General features: G+C 46.1%; 1 protein-coding gene and 1 long non-coding RNA gene across 2 annotated transcripts in view; one reads left to right on the forward strand and one right to left on the reverse strand.

Annotated features, from left to right (window-relative positions):
* Positions 1-18,484, forward strand: part of LOC146662904 (ryanodine receptor 2-like) — a 317,890-nt gene that overhangs the window by 69,421 nt on the left and 229,985 nt on the right. Inside the window, exons 2-3 of the mRNA XM_085415489.1 lie at positions 7,096-7,215; positions 7,699-7,803. Coding sequence (XP_085271615.1) covers positions 7,096-7,215; positions 7,699-7,803 — 225 coding nt within the window. The remainder of the gene's footprint in view (positions 1-7,095; positions 7,216-7,698; positions 7,804-18,484) is intronic.
* Positions 1-18,484, reverse strand: part of LOC146662905 (uncharacterized) — a 413,626-nt gene that overhangs the window by 60,239 nt on the left and 334,903 nt on the right. The window lies entirely within an intron of this gene.

Raw genomic sequence — 18,484 nt, forward strand, 5'->3', positions numbered from 1 at the left:
AGGAGGAGATAGAAGCCACTGACATAAAGACAAGAAAGCTCCTTACCATGCATGGAGGGTTTCACCCCAAATCCAGCACCCTGAGGCTGTACGCTAAGCGGAAGGAAGGGGGCCGGGGACTGGTGAGTGTCAGCACCACAGTCCAGGATGAGACAACGAACATCCAAGAATACATTGGGAAGATGGCCCCAACTGACCGAGTGCTCAGTGAATACCTCAGGCAGCAGAAACCCAAGAAAGAGGAGGGAGACGAGGAACCATCATGGAAGGACAGGCCCCTGCACGGTATGTACCACCGGCAGATAGAGGAGGTGGCTGATATCCAGAAATCCTACCAGTGGCTGGACAAAGCTGGACTGAAAGACAGCACAGAGGCACTAATCATGGCAGCACAAGAACAAGCTCTGAGCACAAGATCCATAGAGGCTGGGGTCTATCACACCAGGCAAGACCCCAGGTGCAGGCTGTGTAAAGATGCCCCAGAGACAATCCAGCACATAACAGCAGGGTGCAAGATGCTAGCAGGCAAGGCATACATGGAACGCCATAACCAAGTGGCCGGCATAGTGTACAGGAACATCTGTGCCGAGTATAACCTGGAAGTCCCGAGGTCAAAATGGGAGATGCCCCCAAGGGTGGTGGAGAATGACCGAGCTAAGATCCTGTGGGACTTCCAGATACAGACGGACAAAATGGTGGTGGCTAACCAACCGGACATAGTGGTGGTAGACAAACAGAAGAAGACGGCCGTAGTGATCGATGTAGCGGTTCCGAATGACAGCAATATCAGGAAGAAGGAACACGAGAAGCTGGAGAAATACCAAGAGAAGAGAAGAGAAGAGCTCGAGAGGATGTGGAGGGTGAAGGTAATGGTGGTCCCCGTGGTAATCGGAGCACTAGGTGCGGTGACTCCCAAGCTAGGCGAGTGGCTCCAGCAGATCCCGGGAACAACATCGGAGATCTCTGTCCAGAAGAGCGCAGTCCTGGGAACAGCTAAGATACTGCGCAGGACCCTCAAGCTCCCAGGCCTCTGGTAGAGGACCCGAGCTTGAAGGATAAACCGCCCGCAGGGGCGTGCTGGGTGTTTTTATATATATATATATATATATATATATATATATATATATATGCAATGCTTTTTTCTGAATACTATTGGCGTCTTTAGTGCAAACAAAAACACTGACACCTCTTTCCTGGTGGTAGAAAAATATACCATGGCAACCAATAATATGTGAACACGTGACATTTGGTTATTTAGAAAGAGAAGAAAGTTTTAGAAGTGACAGTGACGAGAGAGTGAGCGAGCGAGAACGCAAGCGATATCGCCCTCCTTCCAGTGGGACATGCCACTGGCCCAACCTTCCTTGTCAGATGCACGAACCACCTCAGCTGGCTCCATTCAATGTGGCTAAGTGGATGGCTGAGCTTCTCACCTTAAGTCTAAAGGAGAGGCTAGCAAGCCTTTGGAGCAAGGTAATTTCCACCACTTGTACTCACGATCTTGTTCTTTTGCTCACTATCCAGTGCTCATGACTATAGGTGAGCGTAGGGATATAGGTGGACTGGTACATCAGAGCTCAGCTCTCTTTTCACCATGATGGACCAGCACAGCATCCACATCACTGCAGCTGCAGCCCCAGTCCGTCTGTCAATCTCACGCTTCCCTCCCCCTTCACTCATGAGCAAGACCCCGAGATACTTAAACTCCTTCTCTTGGGGCAACAACTCATCCCTGACCTCCAAAATTTTCCAGCTGAGGACCATGACTCCGCTTCACACTTGGCTGCGAACCATTCCAGTGTTAGCTGGAGACCACCACCTGACGAAGCCAACAGAACCACATCATCTGCAAAAAGTGGAGATGAGATTCTGAGACCACCAACATTTAAGCTCTCCGCCACTTGATCACACCTAGAAATCCTGTCCATAAAAATAATGAACAGAATCTGTGACAGAGGGCAGCCCTTATGTCCAATACCCACTGGGAATGACTTCTGTAGCAACTGGTCAGACACCCCATACACTTGAAGCACTACTGACAAAATACTCAGAGGGACAGTGTCTGATACCTGCTCCAAGTCCACAAAACATCTAGACTGCTTGGGCAAACTCCCAGTGATTCCTGAAATATTCTCATGAGGGTTTAGAGCTGGTCCAGTGTTCTGCGACTGGGACAACACCTGCATTGTTCTTCCTGCATCTGAGGTTCAACTAACAAGATGGACTCTTTTTTCCCCCCCCAGCACCCTGGCATAGACTTTCCCAGGGAAGCTGAGAGGTGTGAGCCCCTTATAGTTAGAGCACACTCTCCAGTCCCCCTTCTTAAAGATGGGAACCACCACCCTGGTTTGCCAATCCCGATGTACTGCTGGTGATCTCTATGAACCATTGTAGAGGCGGGTCAACCAGGACAACCCTACAACACCCAAAGCTTTTAGGAACCTCATCCACCACAGAGGCCCTGCTACCAAGGAGTTGTTTAACTGAAGCCAAATAAATTAAGGTGCCGCTTACAGACATTACATCCCAGTCACACTGATAAACCACTTGAGTTTTTTCAGCGAAAATGTTCTGAATATTGCCGACAATCATCTTTGTGAAAGCTCCTTCAGTAAACCAGCGAGCAAGGTTAGCATCAAACAAGGTGGCATACCAAATAGCTCAGTGCAAAAACCCTCACACCATAGCAGAGGAGTCTGCCTGCAGCATTAGACATGGTTTCTGGCATGCTGGATGACACGAGTGCTGCAAAAATAAAACTATCTCTCTGTCCAGTGACACTGTCACCAGACGCATAAATGACATTGGTAACGACCTTAAAAAACAGCTGGTAGATAAACTCAAAGACAAACATTTTGCCTTACAGTTTGATGAAGCAACAAAGACTGTTTGTTTATTGCTTATGTACGTTGTGACATGACAAAGTTCCTGTGTGAGGATCTACTTTTTTGTAAACATGTCAGAGACAGAGACACATCTGCAAAGCTATTCAAAATGCTGGCCTGCTTCCTGACTGAGAACGGGCTAAAGTGGGAGAACTGCATTGGTATTTGTAGTGATGGTGCACAGACCATGGCAGGGATGAGAAAAGGGCTTCGGGCGCTCATCAAGAAGGTTTCGCCTAATGCTGAATGGACACACTGTGTTATACACAGAGAAGCACTGGCATCAAGGCGCCTTTCCTATTTTTTCTAAGTAAGGTTATGACTGATATTGTAGGTGTAGTCAATTTTATAAAGACCAGACCACTAAAAACAAGAGTATTCTCTGCTGTCTCAAGTCAAGTCAAATCAAGTGCCTTTATTGTCATTCCAACCATGTGCAATGGTACAGTACACAGTAAAACGAGACCATGGTGCTACCTATGACATGTAACAGACAATCAACACAGGACTACACATGCAATGTGCAAAAAACCCCAAAAAGACAGTGCAAAACCAGACAGAACAGAACAATAAGACACAACCGCGCAAAATAACTGTGCAAAAGACTGAGCGTTGTGCAAAAAGTAACTTGGTGTATGAAGGTGTGCGTGTGTGTGTATGTGATTGTGCAGATAAGTGCTTGGTATGAAGGTATTTGTGTGTGTGTCAGTGTTCAGGAGTCTGACAGCTTGGGGGAAGAATCTGTTTCACAGTCTGGTAGTGAGGGCACGAATACACCGGTACCTCTTGCCAGAAGGCAGCAGGGTGAAGAGTGTGTGTGAGGGGTGCGTGGGGTCCTCCATTAAGGCTTTGCAGAGGCAGCAGGTGTGATAAGTGTCTGTGATGGAGGGAAGAGAGGCTCCAATGATCTCCTCAGCTGTTCTCATTATAAGTTGCAGAGTATTGCAATCTGATATGGTGCAGTTGCCATACCAGACAGTGATGCAGCTGCTCAGGATGCTCTCGATAGTCCTTCCATAGAAGATGGTGAGAATGAATGACGGAAGATGGGCTTTCCTCAGCTTCCACAGGAAATAGAGACGCCGTTAGGCTTTCTTAGTTATGGAGCTGGTGTTGAGGGACCAGGAGAGGTTCTCTGCCAGGTGGAATTTGGTGCTCTTGATGACCTTCACAGAGGCTCCATTGATGTGAAATGGACAGTGATCTCTCTGTGCTCTCCTGAAGTTAACAGTCATCTCTTTTGTTTTGTCCACATTCAGACACAGGTTGTTGACTGTGTCCTGTTGTTGACTATATGTGACGAGATGGGAGCTGAACATCAAGCTGTGCTGTTTTACAGTGAAGCGAGGTGGCCGTCATGAGGAAAAGCCTTGTCCCGAGTTTTTGAGCTCAGAGAGCAGATGAGAATATTTTTGGAGCAGGAGCACAAGTCTGAAGTGGCTGAAAAATTTAGTGATGAGAACTTTCTGGTGAAACTGGGCTATCTTAGTGGCATATTTGGAAAGCTAAACGAACTAAATCTACGGCTTCAAGGGAAAGATAAACACCTCCCTCATGTCACAGGCAAGATCAGCTCTTTCACCCAAAAGCTTGCAATGTGGGACAGCAATCTTGATGAAGGAAATACTGATTTATTCGAGAATCTGCTTTAATTTGTTGATACTGGCTATGATGCCACCTCAGTGATTCCATGTATTAAGCAGCACATTTCAAAACTGATCGCATACTTCCCTGAAAACAGTTCCCAGTATGACTGGGTGAAAGATCCTTTCAATGCACAAGCTCCAACTGGTTTCAGCTATGCAGAGGAGAACCAGTTCACTGACATGACATCTGACTCCACTAAAAAACAATGTTAATAAAATTATTCTTTGTTTTAAGTTGATCTATATTTCTTTTTAGTTTTCTTTAATGTTAATAAGGATACAATGTTTTGCAGAGATGTACTTATAACAGCAATTTGGGTAGACCGAAGCAGATATGACTCCTTCAGCCTGATGACTCCCTTCACCTCCAGTGTCCACCATTTGTGAAAGGAGCTTGCAAAGAAAAGCGTCTGGACTTCTTTAAGTTGCTTGAAGACGTTTCACCTCTCATCCGAGAAGCTTCTTCAGTTCTAAGGTCAAATGGTGGAGAGTCCCAGATATAAACCTAGTGGGAGTGACCCCCCACAGAGGGACAAAAGGACCCCCTGATGATCCTCTAGTCGCCTGAGCCAAGGTGTGAAACTGGGTGTGGGTCCCAATCAGCCAGAGTTTCGGGTGTGTTCATTGTGAAACCTGGCCCCACCTTATCATGCGAATTCCTGAGGTCAGATGGCCCAGGATGTGAGTGGGCGTTAAGGCGTCTGGGAAGGGATCTCAAAACTGGATTATAGATGGCAGAGAGTTGGTGTCGTAAACCCCGCCTCTGTTCAAAGATGGTCGCTCACAGTGGACATAGATGGCTTCTTTCACTCCTCTTTCAAACCATCTGTCCTCTCTGTCCAAAATGTGAACATTGGCATCCTTGAAAGAGTGTCCTTTATCCTTAAGATGCAGATGGACTGCTGAGTCTTGTCCTGTGGAGGTGGCTCTTCTGTGTTGTGCCATGCGCTTGTGAAGTGGCTGTTTGGTCTCTCCAATGTAGAGGTCTGAGCATTCCTCGCTGCACTGTACAGCATACACCACATTGTTAAGTTTGTGTTTTGGCGTTTTGTCTTTCGGGTGAACCAGTTTCTGTCTGAGCGTGTTGCTGGGTCTGAAATACACTGGGCTGTCATGCTTGGAGAAAACTCTCCTGAGTTTCTCTGATACGCCGGCTACATAGGGGATGACAATGTTGTTGCGTCTGTCCTCCCTCGCTGGTGTCTGATCTTCTTTTCTGTGCCTCTTTGCTGACTTTAAGAACGCCCATTTAGGATAACCACATGTTTTGAGTGCTTCCTTTACATGTGTGTGTTCCTTCTTTTTCCCTTCAGGCTTAGAGGGAACATGTTCTGCCCGGTGGTGTAGGGTCCTGATTACTCCAAGTTTGTGTTACAAAGGGTGATGGGAGTCAAAGAGGAGGTACTGGTCCGTGTGTGTGGGCTTCCGGTAAACTTCGATGTTGAGTTTGCCGTTCTCTTCAATGTCCACCATTTGGTTACAACATTGACCTCTAGGTCTCACTGTCCCACAGAGCATTGAAGTCTCCCAGTAGGATAACAGAGTCTCCAGGTGAAGCACCCTTGAACCCCCTGCTCAGGGACTCCAGTGGACTCTAGCCCACTGGGAAAATGCCAACGTACAGGCAGCAGGCCAAGGGGATACCAAGATACCCACTCCAGCCTGCCGCCTCTCATCAAGGGCAACTCCTGACTGGGACAGAGTCCAGCCCCTCTCGAGGAGACTGCTTCCAGAGCCCAAGCTGTGCATTTAGCTTAACCCGATTTTATCTAGCCGGTACCTCTCAACTTCACATTCTAGCTCAGGTTCCCCATCAGCAAGGGGACATTCCATGTCCCAGTCATCAGCCTTGGTGGCCAGGGATTGGGATTGGTCTGCCAGAGTCTCCACCCTTGGCCGCCGCCTAAAACACGCTGTGCCTGACCTCTACAGCTCCATTAAATCAGTGATTTTAGTGTGTTAGAGAAGAAAAATGGTGGATTGATGCAAATTGCATCCAGAACAGAAATTATACTGGGAATGCAATTTTGGTTGAACAAACACCTACACAGACAGCATGCTTAAACAGGCAGACCAGACCCTGAACTTCAGTAGATAAGCTGATGAGCAGTCAGGGTTGCAGGGTTGTCTCCATTTCTACTGTACATGTTTCTACAGTAAAATCACTGTGGCAGTTGCTTTAAATTCTCTTTGGGCTGGTTTCCATATTTGCTTATTGTTGTTGCTTTGTGTTAATAGGTAAACACTAAAAGAAAGATCATATGTTTGCCCTTATTAGGACAGGGATTTTCTGTTGGTGTGTGGGAAACTGTAGCCTATAGTTTATATTGTTAAATGTAACTATGTGGCAGTGCGTTTCAGGTCATTTTATCGTTTAGTGTAACAAATAAATTTCTCTGGCAAGTAATAAAGTAGCATACTACAATACTTTTAAGAAAGGTAATGAATAATGTGTTTTACTTTTTTTGATTAATGACCCCAACGATGCACAGCACAGCCCTGCTCCCTGCTGCCTTTGTTTTAAGCTCTCTGTCTTGACCCACTGTTTTTCTTTCTATGTTTAGGATGATGAAGTGGTCTTACAATGCTCAGCTACAATCCACAAGGAGCAACAAAAACTTTGTCTTGCTGCTGAAGGCTTTGGGAACAGACTCTGCTTCCTCGAGTCCATTTCAAACTCCAAGGTACAGTATTGACATAAGTAATAATCCTTTATTTCACAAGAATAGCCAGATCACCATCAAATGAGTGGGGAAAAATGATTTCACTGAAGAAAAAAATCCAGAACGTGTTGGCTGTAGCATGTATTTATGTGTCATGTTCATCAAACCCTGATCATCAGATCACAAACCAAAATGCTTTTGGAGAAGTTGCCTAATTAATTAAATGAGCGTCACAGCTTCCACAATAGCATTACAGTTTGAAAACTACTCTATACCTCATAGCTTTCATAGCTCCATTCATGCTATATTTTATAGGATTCACGTGTTTACTAAGAATTGTGTGTGCACAAAGTCAGAGCTGTACTCATCATAGATTTAATAAAGTCTCCTGTGCCACACAGGATAAACCGTGGCTCTTTTGGTGGTATAAAGGTGGCCTACACAACAGTGGACAGGAGGTTTTAATTTAGATGTAAATTTATAGCTGTTTTCTTGTTGTTTCAGAATGTACCTCCAGATCTGTCAATCTGCACTTTTGTGCTGGAGCAGTCGCTGTCTGTACGAGCCCTGCAGGAGATGCTGGCCAACACCCAAGAGAAGGCGGATGGGGTGAGTGTGGGCATGCATACACACACACATCAGAGAAGAGAGTATTAATAAATGTACTGTAGGTGTTGTTCACATTAGGGTGAGATCTTCTAGGGCAGACCTAGGGTAAGGTCATCTCCCAGCAAGAAGGTTCCTGGTTTGAACCCCAGCTGGGTCCTTTCTGTGTGGAGTTTTCAGGTTTTCCATGTGTCTGGGTGGGTCCTCTCCAAGTACTCCCTAAGCTGTGTAGGCAGACACAGGGGTGGACTACACAATATTAGAGAGTTTCCTATCACAGTTCAAAGACATTCATGTTAGGTTTGTTGGTGATTTCAAATTTGCTCATGGATGTAAGGAAGGGTTTAAATTGTATAGACTAAAGCAGCCGTCCCCAACCACCAGGCCGTGAGTCGTTTGGTATCGTGTTGTAGTTGTGTGTCTTATTTTGAAAGAAATATTTACGCGTTAGTGTAGTGACCAGAGAGCATTAAGGAGCAGAGAGGAGGATGTAGTTGGCGCATTTCAGAAGGACACTGCTAATAAAGTAACACAATTACACAGTGAATTTGCGTTTATTATTATATTTACAAAATACCACAGTTTTTGTCTCGGTGGTATCATTTTATTTTGTTGTATTTATAAGCGACACCTTAAAGGCCGCTCTGTGAAAATATTGTCTGAAATTAATCTGGTCTGTAAAAAAGGTTTGGGACCGCTGATCTAAAACACTGGATTAATGTATGTTTAAATGTGACCTGTCTAGCATTACATGGTAAGAAAGACCAGAAAAGCATTATGTAAATCATGTAAATGTTCATTCCATCCATGCCTGATAAAACACAAAGAAGAACATGACACACACACGAGAAAGAGAGTCTGCTTATTCCACTCTTTTAAATGGGGGTTGTTCAAAGTGGTGAAAATGAAGCTGCTGATAAGATTTGACAGAAAATATTGGCTTAATTCACACACTTTGTCAGGTTATAAGGGTTTTTGACCCAAGCTTTTGTTTGTTATTGTGGGTTTGTTTTGTTCATTTAGCCTATTGTTTGCAGGGTTGTTGTACAGACTTCTGTTTGAATTATCATTATAGTAGTTTGTGGCTTTGTAACATTTGAAAAATTATGAAATCTGTACATTTTTAGTTAAACTACTGTGAAGACATCTACGTAATATATTTAACAAATTGAGTTAAAGCGTCTAAAGTGTTTATTTATTTATTGTCATGCCTGTTCCCGCAGTTTCCCATATGGAAAAGATATATATAAATCTTATAAAGTTTGTATCTGTCTTGTGTGAAACTTGTATGAAAAGCATACAAGTGTGAAAACAGATATAAGATCCCTTGAAAAATTATATAATGAAACTTGTATGTTTTGGATACTTACTAAAACAATGTATGAAAGTAATGCGAAAGTGGCCACTTTCATGAGTAATCACATATAAGTTTTTACTATTTCTTTTCCGTATGGGTTCCCATAAATTTTGCTTGGCTTGTTCCCTGCATTCAGGTTGAGGAGTCATATGATGATGATGAAGCTTTGATTCCACAATCCCAAGAAACGATGTAGAAAATTAATAAAATCGATATCAGCTGATAATAATCTGCTGATTGCCTAGTTGAAAAAACTTGTATTCTGTGGGGGCTGGGAGCGCGCTTTGTTAGTCGCTCATTACGCCCAGGTTAAAGACTAATAACAGTTAATTCTCTCCTACCTGTAGCACGTGGAGTTTTTGCGCCTATATCTAAATAAATAAATACTGCAGGTTGGACACTTATTTGTGGGACATGTACCAGTTGTTGGATTTGGAGTGTTCCTTTCACAGCGCAAAATTTTTGAACCAGAGCACTAAAATCAGTCGCAAAGGTGATATACTAAGATTAATGGCAAACAGCAAGCAGGACTTTCTGCTTTTACGTTTATTTGGAAAGCATACATGGCAGGAATTGCCAGTTTTAAGCACGGTGCCAGAGTTTCGTGGTTGTTGTAGCGTTTTCCTGACCTTGTTAATCACCCAAAATATTTAGAACAAAGCATCACATATTTCTGGCAGAAATACTCACACACATATATATTGTTGTGCATTCGGAGCACATTTTGCATTTTATATAAGAGCATTAGCAGTGCAATGAAATATTTGTTTTATGCTTTCATGTTCACAAACACAGGTCACAATAATCATAGAATTATTACCTTTTGTCTGGCTTTCTCAGTGTGCACAACTTGTATTTTATTTGCTGCAAGCATTTACCTATATCAGTGTTTTATAGAAAGGTTCAACGTTATGCTTCTCTCATAATTATAGACTAGCTTAACAAATTTACAAGGTATAAATATATTGTTTAGCAAGCTTGTAAATGAATGCGCCACTACACAGCTCCTCGCCCTCTGATGGATACACAAGACATTACCAACGGTTTTCCTAAATGCCGCATAGGGGCGTTACTACTCGTGGTTGCATGGCCCTGTCAGGTATAAGGCAGCTGTTTTAAGTGGCTGTATCTGTATTTCCTGGATTTGTTTTTTGCCTGTGGACAATTTTTGCGTCACCTCGCCTTTTGCTAACTTTCGCCTGCCTTCCTTAGTCCACATTTGGATCCTTCTTCGCTGTCCATCACTAAACATGAACACATTTCAAGTTGTATAAGATAGGTGTGGGTTTAAAAAATGTAGTTTGAATAATGCGATGTCGATTCATTCAATTTCGAATCGATTTTTAAATATAAATGTTAGTGCTGTCAGTGTTAATCTCGTTAAAATGACGTTAACGCCATAACTGCATTAACGCGGCAAATCTCTGTTAGCGAGTTAGCACGGATCGCCCTGTCCAAGGGGCTGCACGGCGTCAACGCATTAGCACGGTTAGCTAGTTATACATTAGTACCATGCAGCCCGATGCACGGGGTGATCCGCGCTAACTCTCTAACGGAGATTTGCTGCGTTAATGCAGTTATGGCATTAACATCATTTTAACGAGATTAACGCTGACAGAACTAATAAATGTATTTTGCCAGAAATGCCAGGATCTCAGGTTAAATCTCACGAAACTATTTCAACAACCACCAAAGAGTTAAAACAGGAAATGAGGTAAACAGTTCTGCAAAAACATGTAAAATTAAAGCGTGGAGCTCCCCGTTCACCCGACGGCACGTACACGGACATTCTGGATGGTGAAAGCTGACATCTCACAGATTCTGAAGCTGCAGGTTTCTTCACTCTCCGACCAAAATTGACTAAACCAGCAGCAAAAGAAGATCAACGCTACGCTTCAAATTTGATAAGCACTGTCATGCATTCTCTCTTACCTTTGCTTTTACTTCCTGCAGAACTCTCTCCCAGTGTATTTTCTGCATTATTCGCTTGCTTAGTATGCTTTGGTGCTTATTACGCACCAGTCTATCTGTTGTGTGCAGTGCTGTTGGCTGCTGCTCTTTTTTTTTTCAAAGATAACCTCTGACAAGAAAGCCTCATTTCTGCTGTTCAATACCTGTTCAAGAAATTTAAAGTTTTACAGATGATGCAAAACTGCAAAACACTTAGCCGTGTCTCTAATAAACCTCTGTTACTTTGCTCTGCTTCACTTCAGTAGCATCAGGCAATGTTCATATATTGATTCATGGTCTTCTTCAGTTTTCAGTTTTTTAACTACTGCAGAATATTTTAAAGCGGCTAGGTGCTATAAAAAGCCAGGCTAGGAAAATCTCCTTGATGTTTTTCTGTGTTTTATCCTCAGTTACTTTGACACAAAGGCATCTGCTGTGATGCTCACATCGCTGTCTCACAAGTGTCAGCTTTGTCTTTACACTTAGATATAAAAACATGGATATGTACTGATAAATCAGAATCAGAGTCAGAATACTTTATTAATCCCTATGGAAATTATTGGGTTACAGTTGCTCCAGGACAGTAACAGTAACAGACTAAACTATTTAAACAATACAAAATGTTACAGATTTTACAAATTTAGGAAATAGCACTAATATATACAAATCACTCAATTATAAATAAATATCAAGAATATTGACAAGAATATTACAGAGGCAGAATATATATGATTGACATTTGACTCTAACCTGTGAACTTTGTCATATGCTATTTTACTGCAGAGCATGTGCAAAAGGGTGTAACTATTGCAGTGTTTACAGTGTGTTAGATGGAGGAGTTGTACAGGGAGATGGCCACAGGCAGGAATGACTTCCTGTGTCGTTCAGTGGTGCTTTTTGGTAATCTCAGTCTCTCGCTGAACGTCCAGTCCAGTTTATTGTCTATGCATACTCCAAGGTATTTATAGCCCTTCACAATGTCCACGTTGACTCCTTAGATTGAAACAGGGGTCAAGAGTTTCCTGGTCTTCCTTGGTCTTTGCCACGTTGAGCTGCAAATGATTCTGCTCAGACCACATGTCAAAGGAGTCAACCACAGCCTGACTCATTACCCCTGATGATGCATCCAACCACCGCAGAGTCATCAGAAAACTTCTGAAGATGGAGGTCTCTGTGCTGTGGCTGAAGTCTGTGGTGTAGAGGGTGAAGAGGAAGGGGGAGAGGACAGTCCCTTGTGTTGCTGATCACCTTGTCAGACACACATTTGGGAAGACACACATATATTGGTCGTCCTGTCAGATAATCAACAATCCAGGACACCAGAGAAGCATCCACCTGCATCGCTGTTAGCTTATCACCCAGGAGGGTCGGCCTGATGGTGAGGAATGCACTGGAAAAGTAAAAAAAACCATGAACCTCACAAGTTCACATCTCACCAACTGGACGAGATGGGCGTAGACACACTTGAGCAGGTAGATGATGGTGTCCTCAGCTCCGAGGTGGGGTCGGTAAGCAAACTGAAGGGGATCCTGATGTGGTCTGACTGTGGGTCGGAGCTGCTCCAGGACGAGTCTTTCCAGGGTCTTCATGATGTGGGAGGTCAGTGCCACAGGCCTGTAATCCTGGGGGCCACTGGGACGTGGCGTCTTTGATACAGGGACGAGGCATGATGTCTTCCACAGCACCGGGACTCTCTGCAGACTCAGACTCAACCAGAACAGTTTATGAAAGACTCCACAAAGCTGGGGAGCACAGGCCTTGAGGACAAGCGGACTCACTCCATCTGGTCCCGCAGACCTACCTGAGTGGAGCCTCCTCCTTTGCTTCTGAACCTGGTCGTGAATGAAAGTGATAGTTTCCACTCCAGCTTTCTCCTGTAATTGTCCTTAGCCTCTCTGATCGTGTCCTTCAGTAACACCTGGACCCTTCTCACCTTCTCTTTTTGCCCCCTCTGAAAGCCCTCTTTTTGTCATTGAGGAGGGCTTTGATGTCCTTAGTCATCCACAGCTTGTTATTTGGGTAAAAATTAGCTGGGACAATGAAGCCTGTGCAGAAGTTTATGTGGTCAGTGATACACTCAGTGAGCCCATTGATGTTCTCACAGTAAGGTCGGCAGAGGGAGGAACGTAAACAGCCACCAAGATTACATGAGTAATGGGCAAATAATATGGCCTGAGTCTAACAGCGCACAGTTCAAGTTCGGGCAACAAACCAGTTCTTAGATTGTTATGCGGGCAGGGTTACACCAGCGGTTGTTAATGAGAATGGCAAGCCCCGCTCCTTCCTCCTCTACTTACTGCTCACAGCGCCGTCCCAGCAGCCCCGAACACTTTGGAAGACTTCCGCGGATGCGTTGTCGTCGGGAACATCCTGGCGCATCTGTGATTCAGTGAAACGCATCAAGCTACACTCCCGGTATTCCCTCTGACTCCGTGCTAGCGCTGTTAGCGCGTCCATCTTGTTTACTAGCGACCGAACGTTCCCCATTATAATAGACAGCAGACATGGTTTGTACCTCCTTCTCTCTTCGAGCCTCTGCTGTCTCACTGTCTCCTTCCTTCTCCTCTTCTGTCCTCCACGTCTGCATCCTCGCTGTGTTTTCCTCCAGATTTCATTTGGTACATCTGTGGGTCTGTCAACCAGCATCAGGGTGATCAGCTGATCTCTGGAGTAAACAGCCTGTGTGGTGTATAGGACAAATTTCAGGAGATTGAGGCAGACGAAGAGACATAACAGGGACATTTTTTAAGACGGAGCACCTTGAGAAATGACTGGTGTCCCTGCTTGCACTTATCTCCTGCAATGAGTAGAACCTTTTATTGCCAAACTTGAAAACTATTTATGTGTCCATGCATGATATGAATTCCAGCTATTGAACTACAGAAAATCAGTCTGTGGTTTTGAACTTTGCATCTGTGAAAATTGTGATTGACTTTCCCAGAATCAACAAGAACCAAAGTGCAAGATCAGCCAGATTGAATATTCAGTTCCCCATATGGCAGTGGCTATTAAACTGGAGATCTGGCTTCCAGTGAAGACAGGAGAACCAGAGAAAAATGCAGTACAAATGAGTTATAGTTCACTAATGCTGTCCCATTGTCCTTTATTTCATTGTTGTTATAAAATGTCTTGATGCATGTGCAATCATCCAAAAACTTGATGCTGTTCATGTGGATGTGGCGTTTTTAGTGGTAGAAACATCACTTCACTCATTCAAGTGAATTCTTCTGTCTAAGCAGGTTTCCCCAGCCAAACAGTACATTTGCATAATGAGTGAAACTAGCGCCACTGAGTGCACAATGGAATGTCAGGTCAGTTCCTTGAACATTAATCTGTAAATTGCCATGACCATTGATCAATGGCCAATAGTCGTTATGACTGCAGAGTCTTGGCCTGATGAGGTGGCTCGTCTGTGTTGTGCCATCTGCTTTGCCAGAGGTTCTTTGGTTTCCCCCGATGTATAAATCCTGCCAATCCTCCTGCACTTAACAGCGAACACTATGTTACTCTGTTTGTGTCGGGGGACCCGATCCTTGGGGTTTAAAAGTCAAAGGGACACTGTGTTTATAGAAAATGTGTTTCAACTGTTCCAATACTCCTGACACACACAAGGGATCACTAAGGGTGATCACTGATCACCACCTCCCTGTGAATGGTACTCATGGCCATTGATCAATGGTCATTGATCAGTGATCAACTGATCAGTGGTTGTTGGTCAATTGTCACAACAATTTGAATATTAATAATGAAGGAACTGACCTCCCAGCTCATTGTTCCTTCCGTGGTGCTAGTTTCAGTCATTATGCAAATGTAATGTTTATAATGTTGGGGAAACCTGCAGTCAGCTGAGACTGATGAAGTCACCTGGATGATGAGTGACAAGATGTTGTTATAAAATGTCCATAAAATTGTGGAACAGAGTGCATAATGTTTTTTTTTTTTAGCTTCTAATAAGAACAATTGCAGAAAAAGTTTGAGACTACAAATAGGTACATGTTTATACGGGTACATTTATTTTAAACACCAAAGCTATCAGAAGCTTTACACACAAAAAAAACTTATACAGGATGATTGGTTAAGCAGTGGAGCTTTGCTAAATAATGATTCCAAATGGCTTCAGCAAAATGACACTTCAGATAGCTAATTTCAGTGTTCCCTTTCAGCCAGACTTATAATACATTTGCAGAATGAGTCATGTAAAACTTGTACTGTAATGCTGAAGAGACCTGCATGCCTTTTCCCCTGATATATGCTTTTTGTGCAACTCTATTTTTACCTAAATGTCTACAACAAAGGTGACTAATTCTTGAAAATTATGACTCAAACTTTTATTAAATATCTGCTTTATTGAATCGCTACCTTATCGTGGTGGAGGGGTTTGTGTGTCACAGGGATCCCAGGGGCTATGTTGTCTGGGGGCTTTTGCCCCCTGGTAGGGTCTCCCATGGCAAATTGGCCCTGGGTGAGGGACCAGACAAAGAGCGATTCATAAGACCCTTATGAAAAGGACACCGAGGGAACAGTTTACCCTGCCCGGGATAGGGTTACCGGGGCCCCGCCCTGGAGCCAGGCCCGGGGAGGGTGCCCGAGGGCGAGCGTCTGGTGGCCGGGCCTTAGTCCATGGGGCCCGGCCGGGCACAGCCCGAAGAGGAGACATGGGCCCATCCTCCCACAGGCCCACCACCCGCAGGAGGCGCCATAGGGGTCGGGTGCATTGTGTGCCGGGTGGCGGCCAGGAGCGGAGGCCCTGGAGGACTGACCCCCGGCTGCCAAGACTGGCAATAGGGACATGGAATGTCACCTCTCTGGTGGGGAAGGAGCCTGAGTTAGTGCGTGAGGTTGAGAGGTACCGGCTAGATATAGTCGGGCTCACCTCTACACATGGCTTGGGCTCTGGAACCAGTCTCCTGGAGAGGGGCTGGACTCTGTCTCAGTCTGGAGTTGCCCCTGGTGAGAGGTGGCGGGCTGGGGTGGGTATCCTAATATCCCCTCGGCTTGCTGCCGGTACGTTGGGGTTTTTCCCGGTGGACGAGAGGATTTGTTCCCTACGCCTTAGGGTCGGGGAACAGGTCCTGACTGTCATCTGCGCTTATGCGCCGAGTGGCAGCTCAGAGTACCCAGCCTTCTTAGAGTCCCTGGGGGGGGGGGGGGGGGGGGGGGGGGGGGGGGTGCTGGGGGGTGCTCGGCTGGGAGACTTCAATGCTCACGTGGGTAACGACAGCGAGACCTGGAGGGGCGTGATTGGGAGGAACGGCCTCCCTGATCTGAACCCGAGCGGTGCTTTGTTATTGGACTTCTGTGCTAATCACAGTTTGGCCATAACGAACACCCTGTTCGAACATAAGAGTGTCCATAAGTGCACGTGGCACCAGGATGCTCTAGGCCGCAGGTCGATGATCGATTTTGTAATCGTATCAGCAGATCTGCGACCATATGTTCTGGACACTCGGGTAAAGAGAGGGGCTGAGCTGTCAACTGATCACCACCTGGTGGTGAGTTGGATCAGGTGGCGGGGGAAGACGCTGGACAGACCTGGTGCACCTAAACGCGTAGTGAGAGTGTGCTGGGAACGTCTAGCAGAGGCCCCAGTCCGCGAGATCTTCAACGCACACCTCCGGCAGAGCTTCAACAGCATTCCGAGGGAGACTGGGGACATTGAGTCCGAATGGACCATGTTCAGCGTCTCCATTGCCGAAGCTGCTGCATTGAGCTGCGGCCGCAAGGTGGTTGGTGCCTGCCGTGGTGGTAATCCCCGAACCAAATGGTGGACACCAGAGGTGAAGGGAGCCACCAGGCTGAAGAAGGAGTCCTATCGGGCTTGGTTAGCCTGTGGGACTCCGGAGGCAGCCGACAGGTATCGACAGGCCAAGCGGAATGCGGCTCGGGCAGTGGCTGAAGCAAAAACTCGGGTGTGGGAGGAGTTCGGAGAGGCCATGGAAAAAGACTTTCGGACTGCCTCGAAGAGATTCTGGCAAACCGTCAGACGTCTCAGGAGGGGAAAGCGGTGCTCTACCTGCACTGTGTATAGTGCTGGCGGAGCGCTGCTGACGTCGACTGAGAAAATTGTCAGGCGGTGGAAGGAATACTTCGAGGACCTCCTTAATCCCACTGACACGTCTTCCGAGGAGGAAGCAGAGTCTGGGGATGAGGGGAATGACCCGCCAATTTCCGGGGGCGAGGTCACTGAGGCAGTTAAACAACTCCTTGGTGGCAGAGCCCCTGGTGTTGATGAGGTCCGCCCCGAGTTCCTGAAGGCTCTGGACGTTGTAGGGCTGTCCTGGTTGACACGCCTCTGCAATGTTGCGTGGAGATCAGGGGCAGTACCTGTGGACTGGCAGACCGGGGTGGTGGTCCCCATCTTTAAGAAAGGGGACCGGAGGGTGTGTTCCAACTACAGGGGGATCACACTCCTCAGCCTCCCTGGGAAAGTCTATGCCAGGGTGCTGGAAAGGAGAGTTCGTCCGTTAGTCGAACCTCGGATACAGGAGGAACAATGCGGTTTTCGTCCTGGTCGCGGAACACTGGACCAGCTCTTTATCCTCTCCAGGATACTTGAGGGTGCATGGGAGTTTGCCCAACCAGTCTACATGTGTTTTGTGGACTTGGAGAAGGCATTCGACCGTGTCCCTTGGGGTGTCCTGTGGGAGGTGTTGCGGGAGTATGGGGTGTCTGGCCCATTGCTACGGGCCATTCGATCCCTATACAACCGTTGCAAGAGCTTGGTTCGCATTGCCGGCAATAAGTCGGACTCGTTTCCGGTGGGTGATGGGCTTCGCCGGGGCTGCCCTTTGTCTCCGGTTCTGTTCATAATTTTTATGGACAGGATTTCTAGGCGCAGCCAAGTGGCGGAGGGCTTTCGCTTTGGTGGCCTCAGAATCTCATCTCTGATTTTTGCAGATGATGTGGTTCTGTTGGCTTCATCGGGTGAGGGCCTCCAGCTCGCACTGGAACGGTTCGCAGCCGAGTGTGAAGCAGCGGGAATGAGGATCAGCACCTCCAAATCTGAGGCCATGGTTCTCAGCCGGAAAAGGGTGGAGTGCCCACTCCGGGTCGGGGATGAGTTCCTGCCCCAAGTGGAGGAGTTCAAGTATCTCGGGGTCTTGTTCGCGAGTGATGGGAGAAGGGAGCCGGAGATCAACAGACGGATTGGGGCTGCAGCTGCAGTAATGCGGACGCTGCACCGGTCCGTCGTGGTGAAGAGGGAGCTGAGTGTAAAAGCGAAGCTCTCAATTTACCGGTCGATCTACGTCCCTACCCTCACCTATGGCCACGAGCTGTGGGTAGTGACCGAAAGAACGAGATCGCGGATACAAGCGGCAGAAATGAGCTTCCTCCGAAGGGTGGCTGGCCTCTCCCTTAGAGATAGGGTGAGAAGTT

This window comes from Rhamphochromis longiceps, linkage group LG8 (genome assembly GCF_057381845.1).
Source record: "Rhamphochromis longiceps isolate RC_006_pf linkage group LG8, R_longiceps_female_GT1.1, whole genome shotgun sequence".
Lineage (NCBI taxonomy): Eukaryota > Metazoa > Chordata > Actinopteri > Cichliformes > Cichlidae > Rhamphochromis > Rhamphochromis longiceps.